The 15,703-nt window shown below is 42.6% G+C and overlaps 1 protein-coding gene across 1 annotated transcript; it reads left to right on the top strand.

Moving 5' to 3' along the window:
• Positions 1-12,573: 12,573 nt before the first annotated feature.
• On the top strand, positions 12,574-13,587 carry LOC125347824 (olfactory receptor 8B3-like). The gene has a single exon (XM_048340779.1). The coding sequence runs from the start codon at positions 12,574-12,576 to the stop codon at positions 13,585-13,587; it is 1,014 nt and encodes a 337-aa protein (XP_048196736.1).
• The last annotated feature ends 2,116 nt before the right edge of the window (positions 13,588-15,703 follow it).

Here is a 15,703-nt window from a genome sequence, read left to right as displayed (position 1 = left end):
GCCTAAATCAGTGTGCCTATCTCAGTGTGCATTTGATGGCATTCTGGGAAAACCATTCTCGGTCACAAGTAGACAGTACTCTCCATTGTGTGTCAGTGAGTCCTAAGACCATAAACTGACCCCCATAGTCCATTTAAATATTTTCTCAGATAAATTTATACTTTTCTGTATTTGAAATGCATCTATCAACGTCTAGGTACTGTGAAATGTAACAAAAGCATTTTTTTGGTCCATTTGCTTAGAGAGAGAGAGACAGGGAGACAGAGACAGAGACAGGCAAGAGAGAAACGGAGAGAGAGAGAAAGAGAGAAGGAAAGAGAATTGCTACACACTTATGGCTCGAAGTGACCACTTGCTCCCATACAATTGTTTCCTTATTCCATTGTTGATTTTATGAGAAAATATGTAATCCCGCCAAAGGGTAGTGGGTTTTATTCTAAGAGGAGATAAATCCTAACTTAAGTTCTCATATTTCCTAGAAATCTTTCTGAGCAACTGGTAGTAAATAGTGACAACACAGTCCTCTGAAACATCAGCAAACCTGATTATTAAGCTCACCACCTAGTGAGATGCTGGATTTTCATGAATTTAATAACAGGGCTCTCTTCTTGGCTACACGTAAGGCAGAAGGTTGCCTTTGTTCTCCCAGGGAATGTTTCCCAGACGTGAAAATGGAAGTGAGTTTGTGTTGATGCACTGGACTATGGTGCATCCTGAGCTCCTTGGGGACACAGTATTCCGTTCTCTTGAGGGAGTTCAAAGCCTCTGCTTGAGCCACTATGAAATCCCCAACACCTCCATCCTTTTGTTCCCATATCTTTTCTTTTTCCAGTACTGGGACTTGAACTCTGGCCTGGGTGTTATCTCTTAGCCTCTTTGTGCTCAAGTCTACTGCTGCATATCTCGGTTTTACCCCTGATATCACTGTAACTGATTTTATTACCCTGGATATTATATATATGAGTATTGTATGGAACCAACCCAGATGCCCCTCAATAGATGAGTGGTTCAGGAAAATGTGGTACATATACACAATGGAATTTTATGCCTTTATCAGAAAGAATGCCATTGCCCCATTCACAAGGAAATGGAAGGACTTGGAAAAAATTATACTAAGTGAGGTGAGCCAGACCCAAAGAAACACGGACTCTATGGTCTCCCTCATAGGGAATAGTTAGTACAGGTTTAGGCTAGTCATAGTAAAAGATCCGAAGAGCCCAATAGCTATGCCCTTATGAACACATAAGATGATGCTAAGTGAAATGAACTCCATGTTATGGAAATGAATGTTATATCACTAATGTAATCACTTTCAACATGCCATGTGAAACCATAGCTTTTTTTGTGGTTCCTCTTGTATCCCCTTCTTGTGGTTGTGCCCATGCTATCACTGTATCTCATCTGAGTACCCTAGGTACTGTGTATACTTGTAAAGTATTAGAACTAGGGAAGGGAAAGGGAATATCAAAATCGAGAGACAAAGGATAAAAAGACAAATGACTCCAAAATCAATACTTACAAAACCATTTTGTGTAAGCCAACTGAACAACTCCTGGGGACAGATGGAAGGAGGAAGGGGGAAGTGAAGGAGAAGGTAATAAATTATATAAGAAAGGTACCCACTGCCTTACATATGAAACTGTAACCCCTCTGTACATCATTTTGACAATAAAAAATATTATAAAAAAAACAAAATACTCATTCTAGAAAACTAGAATCTAAAAAAAAAAAGAATGAAAGAATGCTTTGCTGAATCTAATTTACATCAATTAGATTGGGTGATAGACAACAGAGAATGACTCAGGGTAATTGAGGCAAAAAAATTATTGAATACTTAATACAAATACTCAGGGCATTATAGTAACAGTTAAAATGATCAGGTGTTTTGTAAAAGAAGAATGAAGAAAATTTGGGTTCAGAAGTATCAATGGGCCTTTGGGCTGTAAGCAGAAAACACATCCTGCCAACGCCCACCAACTCTATCACTTATTCTATTCTTTCCAAAACTGCAGTGAGGATTACCCAATGTGCTTTACTGCTTGCACTTAAGGTCAGTGATAAAAGCCAAGTCATTAGATAGGGATGTCACATCTCATGGCTGTTCTGACCCATTGCCACAGACAGGGTGACTGATCTCTTACAAGAGGAAGGAAAAGCAACTTTGCCAACCTTCCTTCCTTCCTTCCTTCCTTCCTTCCTTCCTTCCTTCTTTCCTTTCTTCTTTCCTTCCTTCCTTCCGTCCTCTCTCCCTCCCTCCCACCCTTTCTCCTTCCTTCCCTATCTATCTATCTATCTATCTATCTATCTATCTATCTATCTATCTATCTATCTATCTCTATCTACCGATCTATTTATCTTCATAACTAGATCTATATATCAAGCTCCCTTGTAGTTAACTGAGCACATGGTTAAGTTTTTTGAAATAGAAACTGAATAGACAAGATCATGTATGTAGGGCCCTCCCGCCCCAGATGCCTTGAAGCTTTAGGAGGCGGCTCTAACTGGCCCCACCTCCCAGCCTCGGGACCACATGCAGCCAAGATGGCCACTGGGGGTGAACCGGAAAAGCGGTCCTGTGTGCCATGACGTAGATGTAGGCTGTCCCTTAGGGAGGTCCCTTGGCCCTCTATTCCTGACAGACAGCTCAGGCAGCCAATCAGCGCCTAACTAGGTGCTCTACACCCCTCCCCTTCCTGCTGCTATTTTGCCTTTATAAATGTGGTTCTTCCTTATTAAAACCGGAGACTGCGTGACATTTCCCCGGAATCGTCTGAGTGTCCTTCTTAAACGTAAGGGGGGCTGGGAGCAGGCGGTTTCACGACTCTTTACCTCATCTTGGGTCGCCCCGTGGGGTACACTCCCCATCTCTCCTGCTGGCCAGGAGAGCACCGGGGGGCGAAGGACCCCAACATCTGGCGCCCAATGTGGGGCTTGAAAGCGTAGGTTTAGAAACTCTACTGACTAGCAGAGCACATGGGTCCTGAAGGTAGGGGTATCCCTGAAAAGAATGGGGCAATCTCAAAGTCAGCCTCAGCCTGGTCCCCCAGGTCCCGAGTTAAGCGCTGCAGTCCTGAGACACGTGGTGGACGGCAAAGTGGGGAGTGGCCTGGGCCATCTCGTCACCCTTCCCCCACTGGACGCTCCCCTCCACCTTGTGCGGACCTGAGAAGGCCTGCCGAGCTGCCGGTCCGCAGCTGTGGCTCTCGCTCACCGTGCATGGGCTTCCCAGCAGATGTTGACCCGGGATGCATCCCGACCCGGTGGCATTCCTGGGAAGCCCAGGATTTTAGAGAACTTAAAAAGACAGTTTCTGAGGATGGACCTAACTCGCCCCGGGAAGAAGCCATCCTCCGTGGGCTGGCTTATCAACTTTGCACCACCCAAGATCGGAGAAGTTTAGCTGAGGCCGTACTTCCTAGCCTTTATCACCACAGATTATGGCCTGTCAGGTAGCCTTAGCAACTATCAGGGAGTGCCTTCTGAGGCTTCGAGGCAGAAGACTCCCATCCCTGCCATTCAATGATGTTTGCTAAGTTGGAGATTCGGTTGGACTCTGGTTGTTGTTAGCTCAATCTGCTTTGAAAGAGACAAAGGCTTTTGATTCTTGTTGTTGATGTTTGCTAAGTTGGAGATTCGATTAAATTCTGCTCATTGTTGGCTAAATCCTAAGCTTTCTGTGGACAATAGGATGGGGCTAATGACTGCCTCCCACCCATGCCCCACGTAATGGGCATGCCAAATTCTTGCAGACGGGGGTGAGCCTGCTAAGGCTCTGACCAGCTCCACAGCCATTAAGCCGTGCCACATGTCTGTTCGGCTCATGTCCTGTCTCCCATCTCCTGGACCTTCTCTGGTCATAGTGTCCCACTTCAGCTCCCCATTGGAGCTGAACTGGTTTTTCAAAATGTGGCTTCTTCATTTCCTTGCCAGGTAATCTGTGAAAATGTTTGTTTCCTAGGAAAAGTTTTTTGTTTTCTAACTGACCACGTGGTTCTAAAATATGGGCAAAATAATATCATTTTGCCACTGGAATTCCAGGAGACTTACATGGCCAATTCAGAAAAAGAAAATTTTTCTAAGCGTGCCCAAAACTTGTGCACAACTGTCTGTCTGTCTATCTGTCTGTTGGTAAAACATGTAAAAGCTAGCATCTTGCTTTAAAAATTACTTGCCTTTTTAACTACTATTTTAACTTGCTTTTAACTTTTATATTAAACGGATCCTTGCAGCCTGTAGGTGGAGTCACAGCAAACAGCCTGGAGGCATCCTGACTTATCACCAGACTCCAAGTCAAAGAAAACAAACAAACAAACAAAAAAAAAACCCAGGTTTTAAATCCAAACTGATCATGTTTGGGTGCAAGCAAATGTGTCTAACAAAAACTCCAAAAGGTTCAAATATGCAGCATGTGGTATAAGTTCAATGATGTAAAATCAGTGTGTTATTTTTTATATCTATCTATGCTAAAAGTCAAATGTACATCCAATCCTGACAATTCTTTGGTATAGACTAAGATTTTGCTTCTCCGTTTTTCTCTCCTGTACTCCCATAAACTTTAAGATCAAGGGACCAGAGTCATTTTAAAACAAGTATGCAAATGTGGCTGCTAACCTAGATTTTCCTGAGCCAAAATTAATATTTTGCTTTATAGGATTCAGGTTGACATGTATGTTAGCTGTGTGGACGGTGGCAGTCTGTGGCTACAGGAAGCTGCCTCCACAGTCTGCTCCCAAATTGCCTGGTTTCACTGATTCCTTATTCTCTCTCTCATTCATGGAAAACTGCTCAGGGAATCTAGGAGTCCTGTAAAGATTTTGACAGGCCCAGAGTGCTCCTTCTCTGGCTCTGCCCTATCCCCTCCCAAGATTAGAGTTGGGCTTATAGCAGGCCTATCATGACAGTTGCAACCGAGACTTACTCCAAGGTTAAAACATCCGAGTTGTGTTGGTGGCCACAGGGTTGCCTTGGGGTAGCATTGGTTTCTTCCCCCTCCATGTCTCCTGCAGAGAGCAGACTTGGTTGGCCTTTGGTCTGTGTGGATTTTGTGACTAGGAAGATGGTTAAAGGCCCAAGCCTTCTAAAATCTGTTTAAAGTTGTCATCCTGCTTAAACCAGTAGGGCACCAGCCTACAAAAGCCAGAGTACTCAGAGTAAGCAACCAGAGAATACTGGGAGATTTCAAATGTCTTTAACCAGTCTGTGTAGAATTTTGCAGGCAACCCAGCAGGAGGTGTGACAATCTATCCAGGGGACTCTGAGAGATGCTACTACAGCCTTGCCCAGATCCAACCCATCTATCCTGCCTGCCTCCATCACACATAACTAATGAAGCCTGCTGATTCAGGATGGAAGACGCAGCCACTTTTGATCTGCTGAAGCTGGGACTTTTACACTGTCCTGACCCTTTGCCCTCTTGATTGTTAATTCATTTGTGCTCTCTTCCACCTGCCAGTACGGTTAAATGATGATTTGATTTGATGGCACATGGATCTCATTCAGTCTGCTGTTCTCTAAGTGTTACATCAGAGCTCCGGCAAGTACTTGTTGTTCAATTCTTGACAAGGTACAGGTAAGCTCTAGTCCCCTTGGTCTCCTTGTTGCTTTAATTGGAAATAAAAAGGGCTTTTATGGCTAAGACTCCTTGGATTGTAGTACGAAGCCAGCCCAGGCAAAGAAAAAAAAAAACAAAAACAAAAACTCCATCTCCCAACTAACCAACAAAGAGCCAGACTGGAAGCTTGGCTCAAGAGAACCAGCAAAATGCTGAAAGTGGCACCGTGGCTCAAGTGGTAGAGTGGTAGCTTTGAGCAGAAGTGCTCAGGGACAGTGCCTAGGCCCTGAGTTCAAACCCCATAAATGCCAATGGGGGCAAGCCATCCCAGCAACAAACACCTAGACCCCGGGGACTCAGCCAGTTCAGGGAACAAGGATCATGGAGAGGAGTAAGAGGAGAATGATGTCACATCCTAAATGGAGTCACTTTGTCTCACCCTTTCAAAATTAATCAGAGCTGGGAGATCAAGCAGAATAGTTGTTTACCCACCTAATGTCCATACCTGTCCATTTTCCATTTCCTGCTATTTGTATATATGTATGTATATTTATTTTAGCCTCTGACTAGTTACTCCCAACCAGGCCACTATCCCTAAACCCTTCCTTCCTGCCCCCAGTCCAGTTATTCCTCCTTCCTTGTAATGGGCCACAATTGGGTTTATGCTCCAAATGGAACTTTTCTGGCTTTTGCCCAGGGTGTGTTCTCCCATGTCATTCATGTTAACTGGTCCGATGAACTTGTCAGCCTTTTGCCTGGCCCTTTCAAAAGTTTCTTTTAACAGGATAACATCCCTCACCGAGGTCGCCATCTGGGAACTTGCAGTTGAAGGCCATCCTCTTACTATACTGCTGTGCCCAGCACATACCTGGACCCTGAAGACACCAGCCCTATGGACTCCTTGACATGCCCAAGCTGCAGGACGTAGACAGAGGAGACCATGACACCCTTTGGCCCTGATAACCATTCTCATGGCAATGATGAGGACTTTTACCAACCAAACTGGATGGTACCAGGCCAAATGACAAATCAGGGACCCCTGTCTACTTCACCCCTTTTAAGCAGGAAGAAGTTCCAGAAGAAACAACCTCTGCCCATACTCCCAGCATAGTACCCCTCTTCTGTTATTAATAAAAAACAAAAGGGGTAGATGTGGGGCACGACCACCCCAAATGCCTTGCAGCTTTAAGAGGCGGCTATCTGTCTGTCTGTCTATCTATCTACATAACTAGATCTATATATCAAGCTCCCTGGTAGTTAACTGAGGACATGATTAAATTTTTGGAATAGAAACTGAATAGACATGATCATGTACCACTTCAACACACAGCTTCTCAAACTTGTGTATTTTCCATGCTCTTTGTTCCTCAGCTGATTGGGTGCTGATAACGCGGGATCTCTCTGAAGGCTATGTATCATTGAGGACTGGTTCCTTCTGCCTTAGTCCATGAATTAACTCAGGAGGATATTTGTCTATGGACCTGTCATAAATTCTGTCTTGTTCCTAAAAGCACCAGTAGATTCAGCAGTTTAACCTGTTCTTCTCGATTGAAGTCTGACTCTAATATGCTTTGAAATATAGTAAGTAGACAATGTAATGTCTACACTTACCTTCCCCTCATCTATGTAGTACTAGAATTTCAATCCAGAGCCTCATGCTGACGAGGCAGGTGTTGTATTACTCAGCCCTCCATCAAGGTACATACCATTTTTTTTGGAGGGGGAGAGGAATCATTTATTATCATTATAACTAACATCATCACCACCACTACCATCACTACCACAACCATTTGGTTTAAACGAAGTAAACCAAAATGATTGAGGGGTAATTGGCATGCAGTTGCTTGCATATGCTCTAGGGGTCCAGCTTTAGCACAGTGTACACTGTGTGGTCTATTATTTCCAATGTTTTTCACTGCCCTTTAATTCCTCCTTTATGGTTCTCCAGTGCCAGGAAAACACTGATCTGCTTGCTGTCATTGTACATCAGTTGTACTTCCCAGGATTTTATATAGGAGGAGACCGACATTGTTCTTGCTTTGTCTGGAATCTCCTAAATTCACAGGTCAACAGAGACTTGAGTAGCATTTGGGGCAAGTTATTAGGAGGAGCACATGGCCAGTGTGCCCTGCAGATTGGGCATGTAGCCAGTGATGCTGAAATAATCCATGGCCAGCAATTGCCTCTGCTGACATAGGCCCACCTTTGGTTACTTAGAAACCACCCGAGTTTCCTTTAGTTTTCTCAAGGAACCAAAAGGGTAATGTTCAGGAAGCAGAGAATTGTCATTAGCTGAATAGTGTGACAACATGATTTCTTTGTAGAAATTCCTGTTTTCCGTGCCAGAAATCATCCTGCATCTCCAGTCTGGTGAACCGTGAGAATGAAATCTTGCATTCTTTCTACTCATAGATATCTTCCTCCTCCTAGCCAGGTCCTCTTTAGATGCCTGATTCACTCAGACTTGTGGTGGGTTCAAGGACTATGTTCAATACAAACTTTCAATCAAAATGCTAAGCTTACACTTTTTTTCTCTCTGGACCATTCCCCTTTATAGTTTCAGGGGTTTTAACTGATCATATCCAGATCATTTTTAACCAATTATACAACATTTCATGGTCTCCTATGCATTTCCCCCAGGAAATCATCTGAGCTTCTTCAACAGGTCGTGTCTAGTCCCATACATTCTCTGTTTTGAAAACATTTGTTCAAGGCCTGAAGACCAATGGAACAGAATTGAAGACCCAGAAATGAACCCACAGAACTACGCCTACTTAATCTTTGATAAAGGAGCTAAAGCAATAGTTTGGAAGAAAGATAGCCTCTTTAACAAATGGTGCTGGAAAAACTGGCTCACATGCAACAAACTAAAACTATATCCTTATATATCACCCTGCACCAAAATCAATTCCAAATGGATTAAAGACCTCGAAATCAAAACAGACACCCTGAAAACACTAAAGGAAGGAGTAAGAGAAACACTTGGGCTCCTTGGCGCAGGACGGAACTTCCTGAACAAAGACCCAGAAAGGTTACAAATCAAAGAAAGGTTGGACAAATGGGACTGCATCAAACTGCAGAGCTTCTGCATGGCAAAGGACATTGCTCGCAAGATAAACAGAAAGCCCACAGACTGGGAGAAGGTCTTTACCGGCCATTCAACGGACAAAGGCCTCATATCTAAAATATATGCAGAACTAAAAAAATTACCTTCCTCCAAAACAAAACCGCAAAGAACCAATAGCCCCCTCATCAAGTGGGCTAAAGACTTACAAAGAGACTTCTCTGATGAAATGAGAATGGCCAAGAGACATATGAAAAAGTGCTCTACATCACCGGCCATAAAAGAAATGCAAATCAAAACAACATTGAGATTCCATCTCACCCCAGTAAGAATGTCATATATCAAGAAAACTAACAATAACAATTGTTGGAGGGGATGTGGCCAAAAGGGAACCCTACTTCATTGTTGGTGGGAATGTAAACTGGTTCAGCCACTCTGGCAAGCAGTATGGAGATTCCTCAGAAGGCTAAATGTAGAACTCCCCTATGACCCAGCAATCCCACTTTTGGGTATTTATCCAAAAGCCCACAAACAAAATCACAGTAATGCCAGAGTACAACAACGTTCATCGCAGCGCAATTTGTCATAGCTAGAATCTGGAACCAACACAGATGCCCCTCAGTAGACGAATGGATCAGGAAAATGTGGTACAGATACACAATGGAATTTTATGCCTCTATCAGAAAGAATAGCATTGCTCCATTTGTAAGGAAATGGAAGGACTTGGAAAAAATTATACTAAGTAAAGTGAGCCAGACCCAAAGAAACATGGACTCTATGGTCTCCCTTATTGGGAATAATTAGCACAGGTTTAGGCAAGTCATAGCAGAAGATCACAAGAGCCCAATAGCTATACCCTTATGAACACATAAGATGATGCTAAGTGAAATGAACTCCATGTTATGGAATGATTGTTATATCACAGTTGTAACTACTTTCAACATCCCATGTGTATCTGTAGCTTCTATTATTGATGATGTTCTTGTATCACCTTCCTGTGGTTGTACCTACACTATCTATGTATCTGATCTGAGTACATTGGAAACCGTGTATACTGGTATTAGAACTAGGAAATTGAAAGGGTATACCAAAATTGAGAGACACAGGGTAAAAAAAGACAAACAACTACAAAAGCAATATTTGCAAAACTGTTTGGTGTAGGTGAACTAAACACCCCATGGGGGGAAAGGGAAAGAGGGAGGTGGGAGGAGGTATGAGGAACAAGGTAACAACAGTACAAGAAATGTATCCAATGCCTAATGTATGACTGTAACCTCTCTGAAGAAAAAAAAAAGAAAACATTTGTTCACAACAAGTAGCATGACTTCTCTGGTGCTGGGCCTCATATTCATATTGTATTGTGTGATTATTTTGGTATGTTAGTAATCTTTGAAGTTTAGAAATAAATCTCAGTTCTTATGGTGTGTAATTCATTTTATCTTGGCCTTTCTAAATTTTAAATTTATTCTGTCTGATACATTCTTATTTATAGGTTACCATGTGAGCATCACTTGTCCAAGGTAGTATAATTAGGAAGCGGAGGAGGTGCACCAAGCACAGATCCTCATTCTTTTCTGTGAGGAGTTCAGAAATTGCTGGCCTCTTGCGCGGAATGTTGCATTGGAGAACTAGGAAAGCTTCCCAAGCAGAAGATTCCAGGGTCAGTTAAACAATACTCACCCGGGATGAGAGCCAATGAGTCCTTCAGGGGATAACTGCAACTCACCCCAGGCAAAAGATAACCTGAAAAGAGTTGTAAGGCTACTTGAAGTTTTTTTCTCTTGATAAATAAGGAAGTATAGAGGCAACCTCTGTAGTCCATTGCCACTAATGATGTAGTAATGAAGATGCCAAGATCTGAATGCACTGATTTCCCTTCAGGGACCAAGTGATGCTGAGATGGGAGTTTAATGTTGGCTCAAGTAGGAAGGACATACAATCCCTAAAGAGAATGGAGTGACTGAGTAAAATACTGATTTTCAAAGCACAAGAGGCTCCTCTTGGTCTACTAGGTAAATTCAGTAGCCTCATTTCCTTATTAAATGTGGATTCTATCACAGGGATGAGACTGAGCACCTTCACTCCTGATTGTAAGCACAGGAGATGCACCATTGAAATAGTCTTGTCAAACCTTCCGGTGCCTTGTTAAGGTGGCAATAATGAGGTATGTTTACTTTTCATCCCTGCTGTAGAGGACCAGGATTTACCATGGAGAACCACAGTCGATAGCTCAGAAATGTTTTCCAGGGAGAATGAGTCTTGAGTGTTGTACTTCTTAGAATCAGGCACCAAAGGTTTAGATTCTGGTATGGCCCTGCCTTTCATTACACAGGGATAAATCTGTGATAAGGAGCCATAAGTGTTTTCTTTTCAAAGGAGGATCTGCTTCAAAAACCACTATTAATGCCTTGCTTTTCACTTAACACCATTAATTGATACATCATTAAAAAATTGTATATATATGAGTTTAAAGTGTATTTTCATAACAGTATTGTTGATGATACATTGTGGAATGACCTAACAATGAAGGTATTTACCATTTCTGTCAACTCTACACTTGGTGTGCTTTTGTTGTATATGTTTGGACACAAAGTGAGAAGATACATGTAAAAATGTATCCTTTGGTGGCCTAGGCCTGTAATCCTAGCTGATCAGGAGGCTGAGATCTGAAGATCATGGTTAAAAGCCAGCCCAGGAAGGCAAAGCCCTGAGACTCTTATCTCCAGTTAGCCACCAGAAAACCAGAAGTGATACTGTGGCTCGAAATGGTGATGCACTAGCCTTGAGGTAATCAGCTCAAGAGACAGAACCCAAAGTCTGAGTTCAGGCCCTATGACAGACATAAAAAAGTTGTATTAGTAAATTCCAATCATGAAGTATTGTTTATAATTGATCATATATTTTCTATTAGAAATACTAGCCTCAGAGAATGGGAATGTAGCTTCGCAGTAGAGTGATTGCCTACCATGCCCGAAGCCCTGGGTTCGATTCCTTAGCACCACATAAACACAAAAAGCTAGAACTGGCCCTGTGGCTCAAGAAGCAGAGCAAAAAGAAACAGGAATAGTGTTCAGGGCCTGAGTACCAACCCCCAGGAATGGCAAAAATAAAAGAAAAAAAAAGCAAGAAAGAAAAGAAAAGAAAAGAAATACTAGACCTATACATTTTGCAAAATTAAATCTTTGTGCCCTTTGGGAAAATAAAAACTGATTTTCATGACCACTGGGTATGGCAACAACCATCCTACTCATTGCTTGTGTGTAAGTTACTGGTTTGGATTGTACAGAGGAGACACTGTGCCCTATTTCTTTTCCATTGTCTTATACTGGTTACAACATCCTGACATTCTGAAATGCATTCTGAGCACCTTGAGACACACTTGCTTCATTGCAAATTAATATGTCCAAAGAATCTGTGAAATTGGTGGGAGAAGCTCTGAAAGTCAAGCAGAGAATGTGCAGAGTCTGTGGGCTCAATGGTCCGTTTGCTGTTATAACCATTAAGTTTTCTCTCAGTAGATGGTTCTCACTCTGATCGCTTTGGTTTCTGTGTCAGTGGCAGGAACTTACCTATTCCTAGACTTTCTATACTGCCTCCTGTATTACATCCAAAAGAATATTCATGGTCTAACTCACTGCACCAGATTCTATTCAGCATGGAAGTCAGTACCAGCTTGTTAAGCCTCCGCCCTGAAATTGACTAGCAGAGGGCTGAAGAAAAACTTAAATTATAGGAGAGAAGATGCATCCTTGTTTCTCCACCTCTTCTCCCTGCTCTGTTTTCCTACCAGCCATGTTCCCAACACAACAGCCCATTGCACTAAGGCTAAGCTGTGAAGACTTGCGGTGACACTCACTTTAAGATGCTATGTAAGGAGCACTGATGCCACTCAGCATAATGGGGGCCTTAGGACAGGTTCTCTGGATTGCAGGGGTGGGGTTCTGATATTCATGCTTCTATGGATGATTACATAGTAGGAGACCCAGGTTGTCCCCTATCGACCCGTCTTTCTGGTGTCTGCAGATCCGCGGAGGGAGGAGTGCTTCCTGCAAACGGCTCTCTGGTGACTGAATTCATTCTGATGGGCCTGACAGACCGGACTGACCTCCAGATGCCCCTCTTCTTCCTGTTTCTAGGCATGTACACGGTCACTGCCTTGGGCAACCTGGGCCTCATCATTCTTGTTACACTCAATCCACACCTCCACACACCTATGTACTTTTTCCTTTTTAACCTGGCCTTTGTAGACCTCTGTTACTCTTCTGTGATCACCCCCAAAATGCTGATGAACTTTGTACTAAGCAGAAATGTCATCTCCTATGAAGGCTGCATGACGCAGCTGTACCTCTTTTGTTTCTTTGCCATTTCTGAATGTTATGTGCTGATATCCATGGCGTATGATCGCTATGTGGCCATCTGCAATCCCCTCCTGTACAGTACTGCCATGTCTCCGAAAGTCTGCTCCTCCCTTATGCTTGCTTCCTACCTGATGGCGTTTTGTGATGCCACCATCCACACCGGGTGTGTGCTGAGACTGACCTTCTGTGATGCAAACGCCATTGACCACTTCTTCTGCGATCTCATTCCCTTGCTGCGGCTCTCGTGCACCAGCATCCATGTCAATGAGGTAGAGATTTTCATTGTAGCAGGAAAAAACATAATTTTACCCAGTCTCATCATTTTCATATCCTATGGTTTTATTCTTTCCAATATCTTGAAAATCAGGTCCACGGAGGGCAGGTCCAAAGCCTTCAGCACCTGCAGCGCCCACATGGTTGCTGTGTCTCTGTTCTTTGGGTCATGTACGTTTATGTATCTTAAGCCCTCCTCAGCGGGGACTATGGATGAAGGGAAAATCTCTTCCGTGATCTATACCATCGTGGTTCCCATGCTGAACCCCTTAATCTATAGCTTGAGAAACAAAGATGTTAAAGTGGCTCTGATAAAAACCATAAGCAGAAGGAAGTTTTGAAATAAGTTGAATCTGTCTGTTCTTCCGGTACAGTGCAAAGAAAGTGTTGGTGTTTTTCAGTACATTTCTAATGTTGGTGTTCTCATTTTTTTCTTACTAAGGAAGGGAAATGTAAGCTTAGTTAATCTTCAATTTCTCAATTTTGTAGTATTTGCACAATTTATCCTTTTGTTATTTCTCTTTCTGTAAAAACTATTGAGAAAGTAATTTACTTACTCCTCTTAAGTATGGCCTTCATCCTAAAATATTAATGAATGATTTTACAGATATTTGAATAAAGTAATATAAGCTTGACTGTGGCATTGTGTGGGGCAGTTTTGATTTGGCACTTTCAGTGTGAACTGTTCGATCACATGCCTCTGCTTTCATCTTCCCATCTCCACTGTGTAGGAATCTGTCACTTCCTAATGCCAGTGTTTCACAGTACAGGTATCCCGGGGAGACTCTTAACTATAGCCCACATTGCCGCTGCAATCCACACACTGAACTTTCTTCTGTGACATGTGTTCTAGTTATGTTGCAAAGAGAAGCTACCACATTGTAGATTGATAGCAATACTGATTGTGTGAAAGCTGTCAGGTGTCTTCATTCTAATTCCACCCCCTCTGTCTAGAGTATCATTGATGTATTTTCTTAGTTGTATTCCCCTGAGCATGAATAATGAGTTAAACTTTCTATTTTGAAGTTTGTGCTTTGTCCTTAGAAGACACAGGCGATCACCTTGGGGTTTGGGTGACATCATTGCTTTGTTTCTCAAAACCATCGATGGTCTTGTTGAACAGTGGAAGGCTGTTGGAACAATGTAATTGGGAGAGGAGGGGCTCAGACTTGGAACTGTATGACTGTTTTTAAAAAAAATCTTTTATGTCCTCTTTAATGTTTATTATAGATATAGCAAAATGTTCTTACTAAAATCCATGTAATGCACACCTACCTATCACAAAATGACCAAATTTTTTTTAAAATGTTATTGTTGGGATAGAATATGGCCCAGTGGTAGAATGCTTGTCTTGCATCCATGAAGCCCTGGGTTTGATTCCTCTGCACCACATGCATAGAAAAAGCCAGAAGTGGCCCTGTGGTTGAGTGGTAGAGTGTGGGAGAATAACTTCTGTGACTGGTGGGACACTTAGCCTCTGCACAGACGTTCTGATGCCTTATTAGCAAACTAATAGGCCTATGGCGAAATAAAAGATTAAAAAGTTAATTAAATTAATTAAAAAATTAAAAAATTCTCCTGTGTTTGTTGGCCAAAGGAAGCCACTTTGTCATGAGACTCTCCCCCCCTCTGTAGTGCCTCCCTGGAGAGACTTGCTTGCCCAGCTGCTCCAGGAAAATCTTTTCACAGTAAATAGCGAAGTCTTCTCACAGTAAATAGGGAGGTCTTTTTACAGTAACTAGAGAAGTCATGGCCAAAGATAATTAGTTTTGAGGAAATAGTAGCTAGATGATAGTTAGAGTTCTGCCTTGACTGGTTTATTCCTTTGTTGTAGTGCTGACCCCTTTGTTGTAGTGAAGTCCTTTGTAGTAGTGACATCCACAACTTTTGTGTTGATATGGCTATTCTTTCTGTGTTAATTTTACTCTTGAAGTTGTGAATGGATCTCTAACCCTATATAAACCCTGGCCCTCCTGAAATACATTGTGCATTGGTCCACTCACCTCTGCATCCCCTGTGTCGTGACTACGGTTGCAGTTGACCGGCTCCAACTGTGGAGGGCTAGCCTTGAGCAAAAAGAAGCCAGGGACAGTAACTAGGCCCTGAGTTCAAGACCCAGGACCAGCAAAAAAAAAAAATGTTCTCGTGAAGGTGATGTACAGAGGGGTTATGATTTTACATTTTCGTTATTTTTCTTCCTGTTGTTTGTTGTTGTTGTTGTAAGTGTTTGCCTCCTTTGCCACTGTTTTTGCTTTCTGTACCTTTTGTCTTGTATGTACATTTATCTGTTTGGGAGGGGTTAAAGGGAAACCGAAGTATGAAAGAAAGGGTGAACAAATGCAGCAGTGATACTCACTAGACCATGTTGCAAATGAACTACACAACTTGTGTGGGTGGGATGGGAGGGAAAATCTAGGAGAAAATGAGGGAAGAGATGACACTGAGTGATCTTGTTAA

This window comes from Perognathus longimembris, chromosome 3 (genome assembly GCF_023159225.1).
Source record: "Perognathus longimembris pacificus isolate PPM17 chromosome 3, ASM2315922v1, whole genome shotgun sequence".
NCBI classification, from domain to species: Eukaryota; Metazoa; Chordata; class Mammalia; order Rodentia; family Heteromyidae; genus Perognathus; species Perognathus longimembris.
Note: the sequence above shows the minus strand (reverse complement) of the source record. Positions and strands in the feature narration are given on the sequence as shown.